The 23,673-nt window shown below is 38.7% G+C and overlaps 1 protein-coding gene across 1 annotated transcript in view; it reads right to left on the bottom strand.

The window, feature by feature from the left end:
- CERS6 (ceramide synthase 6) overlaps positions 1–23,673 on the bottom strand; it is a 94,265-nt gene that overhangs the window by 24,984 nt on the left and 45,608 nt on the right. The window contains exons 4-6 of the mRNA XM_066553321.1: positions 19,542–19,599; positions 5,231–5,281; positions 2,561–2,653 (exon numbers count right to left, since the gene is read on the bottom strand). Of these exons, the coding sequence (XP_066409418.1) occupies positions 2,561–2,653; positions 5,231–5,281; positions 19,542–19,599 (202 nt within the window). The remainder of the gene's footprint in view (positions 1–2,560; positions 2,654–5,230; positions 5,282–19,541; positions 19,600–23,673) is intronic.

The following is a 23,673-nucleotide window of genomic DNA, read 5'->3' on the forward strand; positions in this document are numbered from 1 at the left end:
ATAGTAGTTATTTCTGAAGCTAAAAGCATGCCATTATAAAACTGTAGAAGTTGATACACACAGTTCACTGACTTAATGCCAATAGTAAGTTTGTGCAGCAACCTAGTTTGCTCACACCTCCAGTCAGGCAAAGACAATCTGGTGGAATTTGTAACACTTAAATAAAGATAAACAAGTATTTGAAAGTCAAAAAAACCCAAAAACAAACCAAAACCAAAAAACAACCCTGGAAGTAATTTTTGGAGTCATCAGTTTGCTATCAGAGAAGAATAAAATGGAGATGGGAAACAGTAAGTACACTTCTCTTGAACTACAGTAGATAAAAGACCAGTTCTGGAGTTAGGCCAGTGCTGAGGGCTGCTGCTTCCAGCAAGGACACACTGCACCTCTCCTTCACACAAACCCAACTACATGAAAAAAACCACTTGGCTGAATTCCTGCAGTGCTCAAAACTGCCTGGGCACTTCTGACTGTCCCAGAATACAACACAGCCACTGCTGCTGAATTTAAAGTATCTAAAATGATAACCAAGATTTAGATAAAAATATTCCTTTCACTGTAACATGAAAACATCAGTGGCTTACTCAGGTTGAGAACTGTTAATCTGCTCCATACAAGTCAATTGTGAAATATTACAATAACATCTGATATTAGCTGGCAAGTTTCCTGCTTCCTGTTGAACAGATCCCTATTTCATGTGGGCACCATTCCACACATTGCATATGGGGTGCATTACAAGGCCTTCACATTTTTTTTAACTCAGCCTTCTTTTAAAAGAGAACTACTATGGTGTTGCAAGAACTGGTGTCTCTGTCAAGCTTGTACTCCTTTTTGCCAGCTATTGTAAGTCTCTAGTAGTAACATTTTTCAGCTCAGTGGGTTTCCTTGGCAGCTTGCACTCCAAACAGTTTTACTGTGTGACACCAGGTTACAGCTGCATTTCTCCAATCGGATCTTTCTCGTTATCAATTCTGCTTACACTACAAAAAGAGCTGTCTCCACAGTCCAAACCAGTGAGTGGTTTAATAGGTCATTTATAAATATGGCATCTCCCCTGTTCCCTGCTGGCTGCTGATAATGAAAGGCTTTTGACTTGCTATCATTGCACTGCAGATGTGCTCCTGCTCTCTGCTGGACACTGCACATTCTCAGACAGAGCTGGTGCTTGGGACAGGAGCTGTGGCTGGGGTGTCAATAGGCTGCTAGCAATTCACTTCCCCACCTCCAGGTCCCATCCTATTTCCACAGCAGGTTGCCCCAAGGTTTTTCTGATAACAAGTACAAGTAATTTCTATAGAACTAAGAAACAGACTTGGCCCCTGCAGTGTAACATATTAGTTAATATTTCCCTTGATTTAAATTCATCTCCATTATCATACAGCTCCCTTAAGCATTGTCTCTATCTCAGTTTGTGAAACTGTTGTACTCATTTCAAGCTCATGATTAACAGAATGTTTAGCATATACAGACAATGCAAGCAGGGGATTTATATGTATTCATCATAAATTGGTTGTTTTATTTACAATTTATCCTCCAATTTGGATTTAAATTTTGTGGATGTTTTCTTGAGATTTCTACATCTGGAATAATCTGGAAATCGAAATAGAGGAGTGTGTTTCTATATAGGTAGCTCTGACATAGGACTCCCAGGAATACACTGTGGTTCTAAGTGACCGATGAGTTTATTCAGGTCATAATGCATCCTTCATTTACTCTTTTCAGAGTTATGCTCCTGCTACAATTCTAATAAAGAGGAATTTTTCCATTAGCATAGCCTATAATCATTTATTTAAATGACAGCTGAAGGAAACACATCAAGATATTATAAAATCCTTTCAAATGTTTAAAAAAATCAATTTTGAAACGTTAAAGCCCCTGCAAGAATAGCTCAATGGACTGTTATTACAGAGTTGTGCTGCTTGTTCTGCTATGGACTAGAACTCTCCTCGGAGGAGAGAACTTGGAATATGGAACAGGTTGCAACTATTTCTGGAAAAATATTTCTATTTGGATAGAGTCTTGGTTTTTTTCATTAACAACTCTCTAATAGCAATGCTCAGCTACATGACTGGAAGGGTAAAAATTAAATATAACATAACTTCTTAATATTAAATGTTTTTGTTGTCCTTTTGTAGAAAAATCTGAAAGCCCTCATAGATCTTACCTCACAAAGTGATACTGTGAATTTATGAGGCAGTCTTGCCCTTTTCTTGGTCTTTCATTGTTTAACTCTTAGAAGAAGCAGCACATCTACCAGATACTACCTGTTCAATTCCATTCAAGTCACTGCATGAAAGCAGAAGGTTCTTTTGGCTTCTGCTATTTGCCCTTCAATATTTTCTCCAGGCTCTTCTTTCCATGTGCAGGAAAACCTCACATTACAGCAACAAGGAGCAGAGTAAGACAATCACAGTTTCTCAGTGATGAGTATCTGCAAGAGTTGAACACTGGAAAGAACTGTATTTCCAGTTCACTGCACATGTAATGCAGCTATTCCTCAAGTAAAGAATTATATGCTAAAGCTTAAAGCTCTCTGTGTTTTTAGTCTCGTTGTTCTTACCTTTCTTTTGACGTCAATGAATTGAGAAAACATTAGGGACCAGTAGAAAGACAATTCAACTATGTAGTAGTAATGCAGGTCAGGAATCAGGGGCTGAAAGATGGAGATGAGAAAATGTTAATAGAGTATAACTGACATTACAGGCAGCTGTGATCTATAGGAAACATGTTTAATTGCAGGGGATTATTGAATTATGCATAAGCATCCTATATAAAGAAAGATGATGGTTGCCCCTTTCAAACTCTGATGGCTCTGGAAAAATAAAGCTTCCCAACATACTCTCTTCTAATGTTTTAGCCCTGACAATACTGTAATACCAAAAATTATGATGTTGTACATTTGGAACCCAGAGCAAACTAAATTCTGAGTATTTCTAAGTCTGTTTTGAAAGTTTACTTGAAAGATCTTGCTGTATATCAATGATGTGGGTTTAAAGCATAGCAAAAAAACAATACTAGAGTAGACTAGAAAAAAAAGTAATGCTAGTATATAATCTCATCTGATAATTATGAAAATGTGGGCTTTGAGCAGAGCTCTTTATAATAGAAATGCCCATTTTTGAAGAATTTAACCATTTTCTGGGGACATATTAACATTAGGAAAGAAGAAAGTAAAATAAATTTATGCAAGCATCTTGTCTGTTATACAACATGGTTACAAAGTTGTTTAAAAATTAAAGAAATTTAAAAAATCCACAACCAAAACCAACCTGGGGTAACTTCAAAGAAGGTAACTGTTAGCACACATAAACACTTTGACCCTCAGCCTAAGAGAGCCAGTCCTAGGAGCTACTCTAATTTAAATGTGCCTCCATGATAGTCACACCTCCATGGCAGCACAGACAGGGACACTGGCAAAGGAGAAGCTCCTGAGGGCATCTCCCAAGGGATTAGATAAATCATCTCTAGAGCCCCTTGCACTGGCACAACTGTGCAGCCAAGGAGGGTATGAGCTGTTTCCATTGGCAAGAGGTATTTCAGTTGCACCTTTTATTCCCCTTCCCTTTTGCAGGCAAGTTCCTTGCAGCTGAAAGCCAGTCCTTGGATTCCCAGGAAATATGCTATGGGTGTTAATTTAACATAGACATATGCTTATGCTTTACGAAAAACGTGTAACTCAAAATCCATCCTTTAAAGCCATCTCTTGGGCCAATATAACTCTTTTCTGAGTCAGAGAGACTGCCAACAGACTTTTGATTATGTATAATTAAAGAGGGAAAGAAAATAAGAGCTTGCAATGAACTGCATCATTATTGCAAGGGAACTCTCTGGGGAAAACTTCTAGTAAAAAATGAAGATTTTTCAGCTGCTTTATTAACAACAGCATTTGTATTTCTAAAGCCATACATAGTGATAGTGTAGGACAATTCTAAAGATGTCACAGATTCCTTCTTGGATCAATAGTGTGTTTAACTTAGTTCAAATGTTAGGTTCCAGCTCTCCATAGACCTAACCTCAATAGGTTAACCTGTGATTATGGCTGTGTCATCACTCAAATGATCCATTTGACTGTGTCTACAGTAAAGTCCAGCTGGATTTCTGCAGTGCATTGTTCAGTAATTTACAAAGGAGTTGTAGCAAATAAAAGATTTGAAATTTTTATCTAGTTGTGGAAAAAACCAACAGCAAAAACTGAAACCCCAGTACTTAGCCCTGATTAGCACCTAGCAGATACTTTTATCTTCAAGACAGTGATTTTCATAATGACTTTAATTTGACAATTTGATTTATGTTGGACCCTCACCACAACTAGAACAATATTAGATATAGTAATTTTACCTCCCACACTCTAAAAGCTGTAACCGACTTTTAAATGACTTTGTTCTTCTGGTAAGTCTGGTAAAGATATGTTCTTCAATCAGTAAGCTTCAGGGTCTTTTGTTTTCAGTCAAACTCTTCTTGCATGTAATAACACAAAAAAAGTAGGAAATGGGGCTGAGAGGCACCAGTGACTGTAGCTACATCAATCTAAGAAACAACTGTACCTGAAGTTTCTGAGGGATAAACTTTCAGCACTTCCCCCATTCAATTTCTGCTGCTGCTTCCCTAATGTTTCTTAGTTCACCTTCCAGTCTCTGGGTAGAATTTAAGTCATTATTTCTTCTGAGGCTACATGACCAAATTCCCTCAATATTTCTTGGATCAAGATTTCTGCTGAACTGTCTCTACTGAACTATTTCCAACAGAGACACAAACTTCAAGAACAGTAGCATCCAAACACAGTTCTGCTCAGTCTCTGTTCTGTCAAGGGCTGTTGACTGTCACAGGGATTCATGTGTCTTTGGGAAAATACTCTTATTCACACTTTCCAGTCAGGCAATTGCTTTTTTCCCCCCTTCCCTGCTCTTACAGAAGGAAAAAAATACCCTAGACATATAGGGTATGTATATATACATATATATACACACACACATGTATACTTACACCCTAAGTCAAATTCCTTAAACTGCAAACTCTTCTTGGAGCTTTTGGAATTTAATGTGTGAAATTCAGGTATGACAGCTATGTCCATCTTTCCCATCTTGAACTCAAGCAAGATGAGAATCTAGCAACGTTCTGAAATGCTGAGTAGCCCATTCACACAAACATACTGGCACAAAGCTCCACCATTACAAAACCAGAGCTCTGCAGAAGTGTTGTGCTTGTTCTTAGACAGCACTGTAACTTTTACCTGATATGGATACCCGCTCCAGCACTGCCTGGTATTCCAGAGCCAGGGTGTCTGAAAGGAAGAAAAAGCAAAACAATGGTCAGTACAGACCACTTTGTGCTATGTTAAGTGTACATATTTAATACTAATGAAGGACAAAAAATATAGGAACAGCTTAGAATTTGCATTTTTTGATAGAGACTATGAAAACCAAATAGAACAAGGAGACTTCTCAGAGTTTCAGAGCATGAATTAGAGCAATTGGCCTGTTTTTGTTGGTACCCCATGGCCTCACTTCTGCAAGAGTGCAGACTGAAAGTAACCAGTTCATGTTTGGATGGTCGTATCTCATACTATTTTCAATAGCACAGGAAATTTGTACCTCAGACAGCTTAAATATTTCAAAGAAGATTCCTTGCATGTGTTATAATATATAGGCATTCTCCCATACAGGATCCATCCTTCACCTTTACCTAGCCTTATCTACTCTACATTTGAGTACAAAGGGGACAGAACATCATTAGTCAGTCTCCTGGATTAAGGCAGCACACAGCTTACACTTACAGCATTAAATGCTTCCCCTGGATCACAGTTTTTCAAATAAATCCTCACTGCCTGAGAGAAGGCCTGTTCTTGTTTTTACCATCAGATGGAGCAGCTCAGCTCAAGCAAACCATATCAAACTCATCCAAAATACAGTGAGTGAGCATCAAAGCAAGAAAACAGACACTAGGCAGAATGGTAAAGCCCCCAGGCTGAGAATCAGGCTAGGTAGGAAGGATTTTTGAATATGGTCTTTAATGAAAAAGAAGACGAAATGAAATTTTCACACTAATACCCCCAGTGCTTCTGAAATGACAAAGAATAGTTCTTACAGTAGCCTGAAAGGTATGCCAGCATTTGAAGTAACAGACCTCCTAGAGATTCTGATATGCCTCTCTCAAGGATGCTGTAAGAATGCTTAAAGCCCATCCAAATTTATCCTTCCCTCCATCATAAATAACTTCTTCATGGAACCAATTATTTAGTTCTAAGGTCTCCACAGTATTTACCGTGCTATACAAGTTTCCCTCATTTCATGCAATAAAAAAAGGTCTTTGGAAACAGCCACAGTATCTCTGCAAGACAATATAAAGAATCTAAAATATTTCTGTCTGACAGGTGCCTAAATTAGATCCACATAAATATTCTAGGATAATTCATAGTTTTAGCCAGGTTTGAAAAGCTGTAACTGTCTTTCATATCATATTCATCAAAAGATAAGAGATGCTTCCTACCCAATTATTTTTCTACCTAAATTACAGGTCCTAGCAAAAAAAGCATATTTTTCTCTTTCAAATATTATGACATCTTAAGCCTTCTTCATAGAGATGCTTGCTGCAGGAGCTACAGATACAGAGGTTTATGAGCAATTTAAATGCTGATTGCTAAATAAAATAGGCCTTTCTTGATGAACCTATAACCACAAAGCCCTACAGGGTATCACAACTGACAAATAATGTAATGCATGCATTAAGCCTCAAAGACCAATGCAGCAGAATATATGCCCCTTCTGAGCCTCATAAGGCTCAGAAAGCCATGCTGCCATCTCAGACAAAATGTTTCTGAGTAGCTGTTTGGGAACCTAATGGATCCTTTGTGGGCAAGAGCACTTAAAATACCAGGGCGCCTGCAGCACCTTCTTACCCTTCTTTGCTCCCCAGTCTCCCCTTCCCCTTGACTTGCCTTGGCATCTCTGAGTTGCTGTTAATAGCTTTAGCAGCAGGGCACTTGGGTTATGCTTGTCTGCAGGGTTTTAGGGAAGAGGTGGAGGAAGAGCTTGGTTTAAGCACAGCCTTCCTCTCTGACCTCCACAATGAGCACAGCCCTAGACTGCACTCAACACCTAAATGTAAACCATGGTTACAGTTGGACAAAGAAGCATCTTATTTAGTCCTCCGTGAACTTCACAACTGTGGAATACTGTGTAGAGGCTTCAGTAGGAAGCAACAACCTAAAAAAAGCTCACAGAGTCCGCAGTGTGAGACCTAGACCCACCAGTGAAAGGTGGATTAATCATAAGGGACCTAGACCAACATTCCAGGGCTCAAGTGAGTCCTGTGTGTGCTCCTAGGACATCTGCAAATTTCCTCATAACAGGCAAGGTCACTGTGAAGCAGAGCACAGTTCTGCCTGAAAATCCCATGTTAGATGAGAAGAAAAGGTCAGTGACTTGGCTCCACAACAAATCCTTTTCTGATGAACATAAAAGCATCCTTCTCTTTTTGCTGCCTGCTGAATACCAAATTTTCATTCTACTTCCTATTCTTGGTATATAACGTCTGAGGAAGGGAGGGACACAAGGGGATTGGAGAAGAGAGGAAATGCAATGATCCTGATAACAAAAAGGCCCCCACTTAATCTGGAAACAGAATACCAAAAACTTCAGTACCAATTATGCTAGGCACAGAACACCAGGACTACACCAGCACTACTGACAGCCTGCCTTACAGAACATAAAGGAGCTCAGATGGAAACTGAAGTTCTACCACACTTAGGTGCAGTGCCAAATGAATGCAATGTCAGTGACAGAGGATGTAAACAGCTGTTCAATCTGTTGAGACTTACAGTATTAAGGAACAAATCACCATAATTCCTTCACAGGAATATCTGTTAAAAACTCCATCAAATCTCTCTCATCTCTGTGATTAAATAGAGTAATTTTAAAGAATTCCTTCAGAAAGAAAACTTCTCTTGAAACAAGGAAATGACTAAGGATTTTGGAAACAAAAAACCAAAAAAACCCTTCCAAAATTATCTCTGATGTTTGCACGCTTAGCCAGAAGCCTTGTTTACTTATCTCTAGAGAAAGCATCTAATTGGCCCCTGGCTTTTAAAAAGTCCTAAGAAGTTAAAATCTCCAGGTCTTGCTAAAAATGCTGCTAGTATCTAGTATGGGAAAGGTCAATTGTGAAAGTAAATGAAGGGGGAAAAATAAGCAGTACAATAAAAAACTTTCTGTTTATCACAAAAGAGCTGTTATGCACCTGATTTAGTCATTACTGTGAGGTCATGGTGTAGCTCCCAAAGGGGTTCTTCCAAAATTCTTAGGTAAGTAAGAAAAATCCTCTGATTTTTCCACCAAAAAAAGAAATCTGTTTTTACCAGAATCCAGCATGTAAAAATCCAGGAACATCGAGACAGGATCCCCACATTTCACTAGAGTCAATTTATGTTCAAAACACATTTCAAATCAAAATAAGACATCCTTAGTCCAAAAAGAAAATATTTAAAGTTGCTTTTCAAATTAGATAACTTTTGAAACTGTTGAACAAAACCAGCAAAATACAGAGCATTCACTGTGTACATGTTCACTACTCTGCCAAGATTTTTATCTGTCTTGGTTAATGCATTTGAATTTTGTATCATTTGTTACAAGCAATATTAAGTGGAATGGAAATAAGCACTATTAATTACAGTCAAGATAATATATACTTTCAGCAAAGCTCTCCTGATCTCATTTTTTTGGGGCTGATATAGGCAAAGATGCCAAAGATGTCTCACGGCATTTGTACCTACATTCATTAAGTTACAGCAGGTCCTTGCTTTGCTCTTCACAGAAACAAGTGGTACAAAGTAAGGCTAGAAGATCTCCTCTTGATCAGCTCTCACTTAGCCCCAAAATGCTGTGTGCAATTTGCTCTTACACCCCAGGGGCAAACCTCCACTGTCTGATACCCGTGTACAGGGCAAGACACAGCCAAACTCTCCTCCTCAGCAGCAGCTGCCTTGTCCCAGCGCAGGCAGAGCAGCAGCTCCTGCTCCCCCTGGCAGACCCCTCCCTCCTTCAGTGTATCCCCAGCTTTACATCTCATCTGCCCAAAGTGCAACTGCAACAGCACAGGGAGACTACCAGCTTTCTGTTCACTGCAAAATACAATAACATTTGACACTGTGCACAGATGTTTTATTATCCAGGAACTGGAACTGACAGCCATTTAGTCAACTGCACCTTTCATAACATTAGGAGAAGGACAACTATTCATAATTAACAGGTTTTTTGGGGTGTTGGGTAGTAGGTTTTTTTTGTTAGGTTTTATTCCATTGGTTGGATTTGTTTTTGTGCATTTCTACTTGCCTAAATGAAATAGTATGTCAATAGTAATTTTCCCCCAATTATGGGTAGGGATTATAGCAACCTTTTTCTTTTACAATGTATTAATAAAAATTCCTTTTGGACATCACTTGGTTGAATAAGCACTTGCTTAGAGGTAAATTGAAATGCTTGATTTCTTTTTTTTCCCTGCAACACCTGCATCCTCTTGGCATGGTGTGCTGGATGGCTGCTGACATTAGAAGGAAAGTTAGATTACCTGGCAACACCAAAAGCATCATTCCTTACTCTCCTCTGCCAGTGGCTCTATGTTCTACTATAAAAATTACTCCATCCATGCATGGCAAACCCAAGAGATGTTTTAATAAGTTAGTCTCTTAGATACAAATTCCACAATGATCCTGGGCTTCCTTCCCTATCTTCTTGGCTCAATGAAGATCAGTGTAACTGCAGCCTGCTGCCACCTTTCACTCTTAAGGAGCATATATATCCATGAAAATATTTGCTTCTGCATATAAAGTACAAACAAATACATTCTTATTCCTCTTAACTACAGAAAAACTCCTTGGTATTAATTGTCGTAAAACAAGCCAACACTTAAAAAGTTATAGAAAGTCACCTTTTCTTTTTTTCACAAGTATAAATATTTTGCTGCTTCCTTCTCTCCAGCAGAAAGAAAATGAAATGATTCCTCATTGTTCTTGATTTTTAGAAAATTCGTAACGCAACAACCAGAACTTTCTGAGTCAGCTTTTCAAATTTTCTACCATCTTCCACTAAGTCTGCCTTATGATGTCTTGGAAACTCTCTGATTTCCTAAAGATGTGCTTTTTCCTACTATCCTCTGAAAAGCTGCCCTGAATATAGCAACATCCCTTGCTACTGTTGTATTTGTTTTGCTACTACTTAAGAATTTCTCAAACTAAAGTTCCGCTGATTTAAAGCACACATCAGACAGCTGCCGGTCTCCACTGGCCACGCACGACAGGCTCCGAGGGCACAGCCTTAGCAGCCAACGATGCCAAGAGCACAGGCTGAACTGTGCAATAAACTGACTCTGCAAGCACCACTGCAGGTCACCTACACATCAAAATCATGTATGCTTCCCTCTACCCACAAAATCACCGAGTTCTGACAAAACACCATGCTGGGAACAAAGAGAACTCAGCAAAACAACAAAATTCATGGCTACTATTTTGCATCAACTTGTGCAGGTTCTTCCTTGCAGTGACTTGATTTGGTTTAGGACGCAGCTGCTTCTCACACCAGGAATAGAAATTTCATAAATCCTTCACAGATCCAAGCAGTTGTTGGTATTTCTTGGCATAGCTAACTACAGAAGTGAAGACAATATGACACATTGTCAATGAACCTCCTGAGGTTCTTTTTTCATATATTGTGACTAAGCAAGCTGTTTTAAGTTTCTGCAGAACTGGGTTTTTTTCCCCTCTAGAGTTTAGTGCTTTGTGTCTGTAGAAAAAAGGTTTTAGGGGAAAAAATGCTTCTGCAATGAAGAGTGCTCAGTGTTTCCTCTCAGCAATCTGCACTGTTGACTTCCAAACATAACTAAAAATTATACTTCAGCTAATGGGAAACCATAAAATATGGAAGAACTATAAAGGCTAAGATTAATAACAATCACTGCAAGATGCACTTGACATTCAAATGCAAATATATGTGTGTTCAAAAAAAGGTTTTAGAAAAAAATACAAATTCAAGTTTTAATGTATTATATAAAATGATATTTGGAAAGGCAGAGCAAGCTCCACGCACACATCCACTTTTCTCTTTAAAAATATTATGTACAGAGATCTGGAGCTTATGTCTTGTGTTGATAAAAGTTTACTTTCAATTTACAGCTCATGAGGAAAATGAAGCTGGCAAAAGGAACTGACAATTAGAATCTGGAAGGGTCCTAATATTAAGGCAATGCACTGAACAGAATTGAAGAACACTCCAGACAGAGAATTTGGTGACTGCAGCATCTCCTCTCTCTCCTCTCCCAGACAGCCACCAGTCCCCTTACCAAGCCCAGCCATCAAAATATTTGATCTCTTTAGTGTACCTTCTTCCTCTGACACTTGCTCTGCTGGTTGCTTTGTAGTAAACAAAACTTATAAAAACTTTTGCCTTCATGTGTAATGACAACGTTTTCAAGGACTGTTTGGTCATGAGCAAGCTGAGTGGCCATTGGTGCTATGACATTTCAGAGCAGCTGGATATCTACATAAATATTACAGGAGCTAGATTAGAGTTCCCAGAAACACTATTCAATGTATTTTGTAGTTCCTCAATCTACACTGTAAGAACTGTGCATAGAAAGTAGTGGACACTTTCACCCGAGCACTCCAGATGCCTGACAACCCTTTGATGAAGCAAAGCAGCTGTACATTAGCTTTAGAGCTGCCTTCTATTTTTGATCACGATGCCAGACCACATCAATTAGCCTAGCATTTGCATCTAGGAGGATATTTATGGATTTACTTTATTTAAAAAGGCAACACATAACTGCATACCTGGAATTAGTTTGTTCAGAGAGAGTACTGAAGTTTACACTTGGGAAACCTTATCTTGGTAGGAGGGAGACCTGCATAAAATTAAACCTTTTAAGAGACCAGGAAAAATCCCAAGAGCAAATCATTAAAAAAATAAAATAGGGCACTTCAACCCTTATTGATTATTGCAGAGTAACATGATTTCAGACTACTCCTAATTTTCCTACAGCATGCAGCTTCAACAAAGCTCCAGGGTTTCCAGTGCTCTGATACTATGGTTACTCAAAGGCATACAGGAAAGTGGTGAATAATTAAATTCATCATTACATATCTACTTTCTGTAATTATGTTCCTATTTGTGGCTGCTCTGCCAGAAGAGTCCATGTGTCTGATTCTGCCAGCCACTGCCTTCCAATACCATGTGTTGATGGCACGTGTTTACCAGACTCATTGTACTCCTGATGCTGAGTTTTGGAAATCCTCAGGCAGCTGCTTTCCTTTGCAGGATTCGCTGTGGCTTGCTTCACTGACATACAACATGTTCCACCACTGCATGCAGTCCATGAAGGGAGCCAGAGTCAAATTTTAATAGTAATAACTCCATACCAAGGTAAATATCAAATAAAATTTCATGCCTGAACCCAGATGTTTAAGATTGTGGTATTTATGAACCTACACTGCCTACTGGAAAGACACTGTATAGAGAAAAGCCAAACCAAAGCCCCAGCTGATGTGTTTTACTGTACTTTCATATAGGCACATTGTAGCAAGGTCTCAGGATCATCCCTGACAGTCTGAAAATTAGGAAGTTACTGCAACTACAGAATCTTTAATAGGAAATACAGGTTTTCTCTAGTTCACTGGGCCATTATTCTCTAGTTCACAGGGCCTTGGAGAGGCTAGAATATATTTGAATCACATAGTGCCATAATGGGCAGGTGGTGAAGAAGAGCTTTCATTAGTGAACTTCCCACTCTCAAGTAGTGCCACTAAAACCCTGGCAGAAGGAGCTGACTGCTTCTCAACACAGACACCACAAGTCCCACCTGACTGAGCAAGCAGAACTCCTTCAGACAGGTTGCTGGAACAGGCAGGCCAAAAGCCACCCCAGTGTGTGGGCACTGCACTGGAACCCATCTCTAAGCACTCTGGTCACTGAGCACAGCTAAAATGAGGCACAACCCTAAGCAACAGTGAGTAAGGACACACTGAAGCAGCTGCTTCCCTTCCACTCCTGCAACCACTGCACTTTTTCATTACAACTGAAATACTTAGAATCACAGAACATGCTGAGTTGGAAGGAACCCATCAGGATCATCAAGTCCAACTCCTGGTCCTGCAGAGAACACCCCAAGAATCACATTTCTTGGTGTATGTAATAATGCCACAAGTACTAAGTAGTAAATGAAAAAAAATCCCAGTGAGAGAATCTCTCTCATATTGTGTTTACCTCTAACAGGAAGACAGAAGGGGGAAATGTTAATTAATTTAAATATAAAAACACAGCTTGCAAGGAATTTTTTCCTGCTCAGTTCTGAGTCAGTGACCATAATAACAACATTTTCTTCTCTAAAGCAAAAGAAGACAGCCAAAATAATTTCCCAGAATGTCTAAACTTACATAAAATGTTATATTCATTTTCTCTCTGTTTTTCATCTTCCCCTCCTGCTAAGGAAGTGCAAAGACACAAGTCAGATGTTTCCATTTGTCATCTGCTGATGGATCTATTGACATAACTTGCAGTTTTCTGCAACCGATCTATTAAAACAACTAGCAATAACACTGGCTGGTAGGGATGAGAACAAGGGAACTATCATAACTTGCATAAGATTTTGTTTCATAAATCACAAATTTGTACTAAGTTTTAGTATAAAACCATAAATAGTAAATTTGTGCCACAGAAAAAAACCTAAAGTAACTGGGCAAGAGGAAAGAATTTTCTCTTCCTCATCTTCTTGAGCCTACAATTTCTGGGAACAGGGCAAAAATCCCTGAAGAAACTTCTTAAGTTACCTGTGAGATAACAGCAGTTAAAAAACAGAAGCAAAACTCTGAATTAGTTTCAAATTTACAGCAGTACTTCCCCATGCTAACCTGGCACTGTTCAAGAGCCAGTAGCCAAGAGCATCAGTAGGGAGAAGAAATGATAAAGCTCTGAGAGCTATGACAAGTTAACATTGGAAGGGAATATAATAGGAAAAAAACCCAAAAAAGATCATTGATGATGTATTTATTCATTGCCAAGATTTTTTCCTCTACTACTGAAAGATAAAATGAAGCAGCTTAATGATTTGAAGCACTTATGGTATAAAAATACATTTTGTTCTACAGGTTTTACTAATATAATTGAGAATACAGCTATCCTCCTCCAAGTCATTCCCTCAGTAGTGAGTGCAACTGAACAAGGACAATGCAAGGCACCAGTTACATTAGTAATAACCTGTATTACTATTACTGTATAATAACCTGTATTACTATTGCTTACATCCAAACATGTACTCTTTGCTCAGGTTTAATTAGCTGTGAAAAACAGGACTGCTTCATTAATTTGAATAGAAAAACATGAAAAGCTCATGGCAATAGAGTGCTGAGCTAATACTTTACTACAGGTATGAATGAGCCACCTCAGTTTACAGATGAATTAATACTATTTTTATCATAAAATTGCCCAAATATAACACTTTGTGAGGAATTTTTTCTATATCTGCCATTTTTATGATATGACCCTGAAAAAATTTCAGTCTTTCAGAAAGCTGGGCTGCCAAGAAAATGAATACTGACTGTGCTGAAGGCAAAATTAGCAACCAGTCCACAGGGGGATATGAGGTGTGGCAGCCCCTCCTTCACTGCCCCAAACGACAGCGCAATGCACAAGCAGCAGAGATGCTGTACATGGCTCAGTACCAGCTTAACTTGCCAATTTACTGATTACATAGCATTTACTTACTACTCTGATGTTATTAAATACCCCCAGCTGGATTCAAAACAGATAAAGTGAAATTCAATTCTAGACGCATTTTTTAAATTAGTGTGTTGCTTTTCCTTCCTATGATTATGTAAAATTTGTCCCCGTTGTATACATTGAAAGTCCTGTTGTCATCCTATTACTGAATTAGGATACCATTGATATTCTCCTTTGCTTTTTCTTTCAAAACCCTTCAGTTTCCTTTCAGCCAGAAATAAATTCTGCCAGCTTGCCTAGCTTTGTCCTCTTTTGCCTGATGCAGTTATTATCTTAACTTCCAACAGCTTACACAGTGAATTACTTCCTATGCTGACTCGCCTTCTCTTACAAAGCCTCATTGTCCAAAGTGCATTCATTCTCCTTGTTGATGTACACCGAGGTGCTGCAGTCATTTAAAACTAGGTTTCTTCAGTAGCTTTGATCTTTCTCACAGCATGACTCATGATTTAGATCTCAGGCATTCAAAACACTCTATCAATCTCTCCTAAATGCTCTCAACAAATTTTATGCCTTTCTGAAGATAAATCTGAAACAAATTCCTTTTCCATGAGATAGCATCTAACTATGGTCTTCCTGGAAACCTTTTCCACTTGTGATGCTTATTTAAAAATGTAATATGGTATTTCCCCTTTCTCACAATGGCATTCTTCAAAAGACTCCCCAGAGCATGGGTATTCTTTTTTGCTCACTCAGTGAATTAGAAATTGTTTTATTTATCACCTAATGTTCAGCCCTGCTTTCACAGAAAGGAAAAAGGTTATAATTCAATTTTAACATCCAAAATTATTTTAGCTTAAAAATTTTCATGACTTACAGAAACTCAGCAATTGGTTTTATGAGTAAAAAATAAAAAAGGAATCAAACCCTCCAGAGAATCCAAATCAATTTTAAAGCAAGTACAATCTACCAAATGTGGGCTTCATTTCCTCCCTTAGTGGCCTGTGTATCACATTATCCCTCTGCTAATAGCACAGTAAAATATCAAATATCAGCATTGTGTTAAAAGGGCTCCACAGTGGCCTCTGGCATTCTTCATTTAAATGAGAATATTTATCCAGCAGTGGGCAAATAAGCTCTCTGAACAAAAGGAATTACAAGGCTTCAGTAACAGATAATATAACAACCTTTTGGGAAGAATGTGGGAAGGAAGCATCACAACAGATGCAGACTAGAGCAGAAAATGTGCCCAGCAGAAGGCCTGCTCAATTGATTAATAAGTGAAAGAGGCACCAAGAGCTCTGGAGGTAAACCCCCTCCCTCCCAGCTTTTGCCAGTGTTGTTTGCTAGAGTCAGCTGTGATTTAAACCAAGGTGGTAAATATTTTCCAAACTCATGCTTTGGTATTTCAGTGCTAAAACCAGAAAAAAATCTACCTGCTTTAAGGAGTCTTATTCTATGAATCAGACAATCAGACATAATCCAAACAGTGGTATGCATTTTCCCAAGATGCTGCATTTCTTTTATTGTTCTGTTCCACAAAATATGCAGCAGCATTAGTTTCATGAAAAAGTAGATGCAGCAGGTAGGGCAACAAAAGATGGAAACAATAAATGAAATATTGAATATTCTGATGCAGGTCATTTTTTCTGCTCCAAATGATGTAACATGCAATGTGTTCTGCAAATAGCTTTCCAATAGCTGAGGAAATTTTATGACAAAACCAAGTCTGTCCTACTGCTACAAAGACTGAAAACTGTCTAGAGCACCATTATATTTTTTGAATATAGCAATTTAATTTTATGAAGTGGCTGTGCATAACAGCCATTATTTTCTTCATCTAAAGTTAACAATCTGAATTGTAGGTGAACTGTAATACAGAAACAATGTCAATAACCAGCCACCACTTTATTAACAAGTTCTTTTCATGTATTTCTAATGAAGGTGGTCTGACTTTAGACTCTAAAATTCTGGAGTACAAGCAATCTGAAAATTACAAATCACAATTTCTACAGTACTCTCTCTGGGCTATAGCATGTGCATGTATCGCTGCTGCTATTTTATTCCAAAAAGAGGCAAAGAATCAGTCAACTCAGCTGAGCAACAGAATACCACATTGTCTCTCACAAAAAAGCATGAAGCCAGTTTCTCTCAATGTGCACACAGAAACTGTGGGCCACTAACAGAACATCTCCTGCTGTCACACAGAAGCTCACTGGCTCAGTGGTTAGTGCACACATGAGGATAAGCACTTCAGTTCCTTCATTTGAAACATCCTATAGTTTCAAGAAAGGGGAAATTTCATAACAGAAGTGGAGCTCTACCTGTCGAGTTTTTTTCCTTCATACTACCCTGCTATGTTTTATTTGCCTTCCATACATTTATGTCCCTTGAGTGGCCTTTTGGAGTCAAATTTACACCTCAACATGGCTTTCCCTGTTCTTTTGCAAGCTAGATGTACCACTAGAAATTGTAACTACCCACCAGACAGTTCTCAGTCCTCCCGTAGGGGGTGATTCATTAGGAAGGACACTCCATCAGCTGCATACACACAGAAGCTTGTTGCACCCAGCATTTTTTAAATATAGCCACAGCATACTTGTATCATCTGCCTTACTTCAAGACTGAATTTGAGCAATTCAGTCTGATTTGTTTATCCAGGCTGATGATTCTTTTCCCAGTAGAATACCTACATGCAACTTCAGGTTTCCAAGTCTCAGTACAGACTTCAGAAGACTCACAGAAAATTAATCCTCTTCTGTGAGTTTGTAATTCTCATGGGCAATTAAAGAAAGGAAATTAAATGTGAAAAGTCTATATATGTCACCTGGAAGCTTTGCTTCCATATGCTTGTTTTTTCATTTTACAGCACTATACAGGCACTGCTTAGCACCAAGGGTGAGCAAGCAAGAAACAAGCTAATCCTGAACTTTTTGCTCTGTTTCTTTATCACCAAAGATAATGATATTTTTCCATTTAATTGGAGCACAGTCAGACCATTAACTCTTAATGAGCAAAGCCACCATTTATTTAACTACAAATATTACTGAGGAAAACAAAAACATTATCTCATTCCTGTGTTAATGATAAGCAAAGCAGTCAGTTTAATGCCACTGGCACTCACTGGAACTTAATGTTTTGTTGACATGACTATTGGTGTGGTACTCTGCAAAGAAGTGTTTTGTAGACATGCAAATGAAACAAATGGTAAAGCTGAAAAATCTCAGTTTCATTCAGAAAGGAAAGAATTTGCATATACATGATCAAAGTGGAAATTTAATTGGTTACTTATCTTTTATGCTTCAAATATTAGTGATTTATAAATACGCAAAGAATGCTGTAGTGTATGCTATCTGTAGTCCTTCAGTGCCAAAACATCTCATTCAGAAGTCTGAAAACTAAGATGGGGATGGTCACATCTAGAATTTGCCATTTTACAAAGAATGGGGGCAATGAGGATTGGATGGAAAGGTGAATGCTTCACATTAAATGATTTTGTGGGCCACCCACCCACTCTGCAGTCACAAATAATTTAAGCCTGATCTAAAAACAGTAAAGAGTGGAGCTGGCAGCTAGTAACAAAGAAAGTATCATCTTCTCTTTCAAAGTTGGTATCTTGGTCCATTTCCTCACACAGAAGAACACTCAGTATCAAATCTGCTCTCGAAAACAGTATTTGAAGTAGAAGGTGGACAACTTGAACACTTAACCTACATTTACACTGATTCCCTCTTCTCATAAAGTATCAGAAATGACACAAGTGAGTTCAAATCCTGATTATGATGACCTTTTTCATGCCCTCAGTGCATTAGCCATCACTCTGCAGGGCATGTTCTGAAACACACAGTGCTATGGTATCAAGTGACCATACAGCATGTTAATGGATGAAGTACACATAAAATGGAAGTGTTCAAGGAGACAGAGGGAGAATGCAACTGCATGCTGCTCTGGCCCACACTTCCCCTGGGGCTGACTACTACTAAATAGCTCTGATGTGCCTTCCCTGCACAGGCACCTCCTTATTCCTGCTCACACCAAGTTGCCTTGCACCTGAGACAGCCTCAAGAACTACAGACATAAAAAAGATTAGTAAACCTCTTTTACTTACAAGGCACATTCAGGATACAGAATCTGTCTCTCACCCAGAGACATTCAGGATATGTATTCTTGTGTCAAATTTTTGACCAAAACAAAGATTACATGAACACATTGAGTGCACCATTCCCCTAATTTCACCTCCTAGAATTACAGACATATGGCCCAACTTGCACAGAAGCTCTGAGAATCAGTCACAGTTTGCACCACAAATCCGTATTACTCTCTACTGCAGGGTTAACAGACCTATGTCAGAGTGCTTAGAAGCTTTCAATACCCTTCTCTTTTTAAATCAGGTGAAATACACCACTGATGGGAAACTCCACAGAAACCTCCTTCCACAGTACATTAGAAAAAGAATAGGCAAAAAAGGCATATTTTTCTAAAACTAATGCAATTTGTTTGTTAATAGAAAGTAACCTCTGTCAGAGGCATTTAAGCAAGGATGATGGTGAAATTGAGATTAATACTTTGGTAAGCCTTACTGCCAGTTTAATACCTATAATTAAAAGTAATCAAGTGAACTAGGCATGTTGCTATGCCTTTTTTTCTTTTTAAACCCCATTAAATATTGATAAGAACTTATATTCCTTACCAACGCTAGTAGCAAAGCATTTTATGAATGCAAATTAAATTTCAATTTTCACTCCTTGTGAACATTGACTTTATTCCTGAGCTTTATATTGTACCTGTACAAGACTTCAAGTCTGTGATATGTTATGAAAGCATAATAATATAAGTGCCTACCTTTTTCAGGAACCGTACTCCATAGGTAAATATATAAAGGTAAAATGTAAATCTCCACCTGCAAAAGGCACAAGAGATTAACTCTAGGATACCAGGTTTACATATTTTACAGTTCAACACATGATTTCTTATTTCACCACCAAACCACCACACCCTGGTTAAATTAACAGAAGTTGAAGCAAAATTTTGGTCTGGTTTTCTACAACTTCTGTTATCAAGCATTGTGCTCATTTGCCTGCTTTTCCTGGCCTCTTGTTAGCTCTCTGAAAATACTTGCTGATTTTATCTAAACAGGGGGAAGAAAATCCTCACACATTTTCAAAGATATTAAGTTTTTAAAAGTTTAATGAAAACTAGCAGGACATTGGAGGAGAGAGGACAATTTACCCATCTGTTGCAGGAAATTTCATCTCTTACTAGACACCAGGAAAAAGATAATAAGAATTTTATTAAGACTTCAACACGTGACTTGGGAGTACTGCCTGTCAAACAGACTCTTTAGAAATGAAAAGTGCCATTCACAATGAGCTGGAAATTCACTTGGCAGATCCCAGCACTCCACATTTGGTTTTAGGGAGTGCATTTAGGACAGATAGATATGCTGGATACAGATATATATCCATAATTTACATCCACTTCCCATGCATCCCTTGATAAAAATGATCTACATTTTCCCAAATGCACTCAGAATAATTGCTGAGCTTCTGGTTTTTCTTTTCAGAAAGAGGCAAACTAGAAGTTAAGAACAGGATTCCATGGAAAATAAGAGAAAACACCAGGAGATTTAATACAAAATCATCCTCACCTCTGTCTTCCTCCAGTCTTCAAGAAAAGAAGACAGAGTAACTTCCTATCTCTTGGACCCACTACTCACTTATGAAAGAACTACTGTAAGTCTAAGAAAATAAAATCATAACCTTGTGCAGTATAAATTCTTAGAGGAATTCCTCATTTGTTTTTTTTTTCCCAAGGGTTGGACTGACTACACAAACATGCTTAATATAAACACCAGAGAAGTAATAATCATAATGTTTATAGCAGGATGATCTTTAGCTACCTTAGTGTGAAGCAATGCTGCAATGTGAATCATCTTCAATGACACATTTTACAGCACTTACAACTTTCTCTCCACTGGCAAAACTATTAGCTTCCAGTTAATTGGCACTGGAGTGCTTTCAAACATTACTGGAATGGTTACAAAACTGAAAATGTTCCTGTGCTGAAGGTTAATCCAAACCTTTATCTTCAAAACTACTTTTACAAGTATTTAGAAAGACAGTTGTGTCATACATAAATAACCTTCTGCCAATTTGAGGAGAGTGTAAGAACATCAATGAGATTTAAAGTGCAATACTTCAGTTGAACAGAAACTCTATTTTACACTGTAGTCCTATAGCATGGAATAAATTGATTTATTAAACTGAAATGAGAGAAGTAGCAAACCCTTCAAGGGTTTGGGCACTGTAGTAACATGGCACACTGTTTTCATGCTGGCACTTTCAAGACACTGTGAACATAGAGTACTTGGACAGAATGTATGTGAGAAATACCTTTCATACAGTGCAGATATGTCCAAGCAAGATTCCTCCAAAGGTGAACTCTCAAATCAATTCTCTTGCAACAAGTACTCTAATATGAATGATGGATTTCAATCTACAGTACATACTTCTTAATGCCTCTATTTGGGTCTCACTGAAGCCCACTGATGAGGAAATGCAAATAAAAGGAAAATGTTATGAGCAGTAATCACACCTATTCACGGTTTAGCCCAGTGTCCAAAACATCTCTGCATTTGGGAACTTGGGCAAAATGTTCTTTCTGTCTGCACAGGACATCATGGAAGAGAAGGACACCTTTCTTAGTGTGTGGTTATTGAGTTTTATTCCAACTGAATTCACAAAGTGGTAGTTGATGAAGCGCTGTCTCAAATTTGTCCTAGGTAGTAGTCCCAAATCTAATGTTGAAAAGTGCCTCTAGCCTAAGCACAGTCTGAATAGTTAGAGAACCCAAGAAAGGGAAGATGTCCTAGGTGCCTCCTAGGACACTTTCTAATATCCTCAAGCATTGGCAGCTCATGCCGAGTGTCCACATGTCACTGGATACTGTTGCTGTTCGGTCACAGCTGGTTGTCTTCAGCAGGGAAAGCAACTTCTTCTAAGGCAGCAGTAGCAGAACCCAAGAGAACAGGCAAGGCAAGATGAACACTAAAATATCTCTTGTTCCCCTTTTCCCCCAGCAATATTCTCTGCCCTATTAAAGACATACAGATGAGGCCACAAGGTGAAGCACTGCCACATCAATACATGCTTAACTGAAAGATGAAAACAGCTGAAGTTTCTCTGTTTTGTGAGAATTTACTCTGTCCCTCAGACTTCAAACATTCCTTTGGTCAGTTGTATAGAGACAAAACCTGAATTACCCATTTACAGACTAAGTGTGCTGCTTGAAAGGCTGAAGTTAGTTTAAATCCAGCAAACCTAGATGAAAGCACTCAAGGCACAAGAGCTCTGAAAGACCTGATCTGTCTGTTCACAATAAGGTTTATGAGGTTCACTTTAGTCCTCCACTATAAGACTTCCAAACTGAACCAGGCTTGCATCTGAATAAGGGAGATCAAATGGACTTATGGACCTTCCAGCAAATTCTTCAGGTTGTGCTGCTGCTTACCAGGCCAGTGCTTCAAACATGAATGTGACACCCTGCAGCAAAAAAGTCAAGCTGAAGAGTGACTCTGCCATAACAGAAAAATAAATTATTTTCTAATGTCTTAAAAAGAATGCTGTAGAGTCCCTCAAACGTGCAGCAGCAGATCTGACTGCTCCTGTTCTACATTTGAATGCATTCCCAGTCCACAGCAGTCTCAACCCCTTTAACTTTGAGCTGCTAATGAAATTTTAAAGATGCTTCAGCATGACACAGAACATCATCTAAAAAGATGGAAAAGTTGGAGAGCCTCCACCAACTAACCTGATATACCCATGGCATGCTCAATTCAGCAAAAACTATTTAAAGTGCCCACTTGAGCAAGCACTTCATCAATTTCATGCATATGTCTTGTCAGGTTCCCTTCATCACACCAATGAAATTTTTTCCTTTAAATTTTCCTCTGAATTTTTGCACTGAAATATGAAATTAAACTATGGCTAACAAAAAAAAAAAAAAAAAGAAAAAAGGCTTAAGCAAAGCACTTCCCTACTCCATACTTTTTGCAGAGCTCACCACATGGGGCTCATGTCCAGCTGAATGAGCTCAGCAGGGGTGCCTCCCTAAGAAAAATGGACAACACTTCTCCCTAGGGCAAGGGTGAAGAGCCACAAGGCCTCTCTGCTCCTGCAGTTTTCCCTTTTTTCCACTGTTTTTGCAGGAAGACTGAGTGGCCAGGCTGTGAACACTGGCACTCCTGCAGAACTTTGCAGCACCCAGCTCGCAGCACACAGTGCTAATGGCTCTGATGCCAAACCAGTGTCTGCTGCTCAGCAAGGATCCAAAGCTATCTAACTGCTGACAACAAAACACCAAACACAGTAAATACAGAATGTTAAAAACATAAAACCCATCATTCTTGCAGAATTGTAGCTGTTATTTACAGAGATGCCTTTGCCACTGGTTTGCTACAGACAGGGCCACAAACAGCAATGTAAGAATGCCACACTTCAAAACAGTTAACCTTAAAAAAACCTCATTGTTATTTAGCAACTAGTCATAGGCTCACCACATTGTCTGCACTTGAAGAAACTGGCTCTCTGGATCTGAAAACTATTTTCAGAGAAAATGCAGATGCCTGAAGTTTCTCCATGGAAATACACTTCCATGTGTAAATGTAAGATTCCAGTAAAATGTAAGTTTTGCTGTTCTCCATCATCCCCTGCTCACCTTCTGACAGTGGCTCACAGACCTCTGTGCTCAGGCTTTGGACTGAAAGTCAAACTGAGCTTCATGCAATCTCCACAGTTGCAGATCTTGGTTCTGGAGATGAGAAGGCTTGAAGTACCATTACACAGCTTTTCCATTCCAGTCCTCACAATCTGAATGGACTGCACAAACATGTACCTGGGCTATGGAATCATTAGCTGGGACTGAAAACTACTTTTTGCTGCAATGCTTTCCTTTGGCTGTGAAAATTTTATTCACT

Source organism: Molothrus aeneus, chromosome 7 (genome assembly GCF_037042795.1).
Source record: "Molothrus aeneus isolate 106 chromosome 7, BPBGC_Maene_1.0, whole genome shotgun sequence".
NCBI lineage: Eukaryota > Metazoa > Chordata > Aves > Passeriformes > Icteridae > Molothrus > Molothrus aeneus.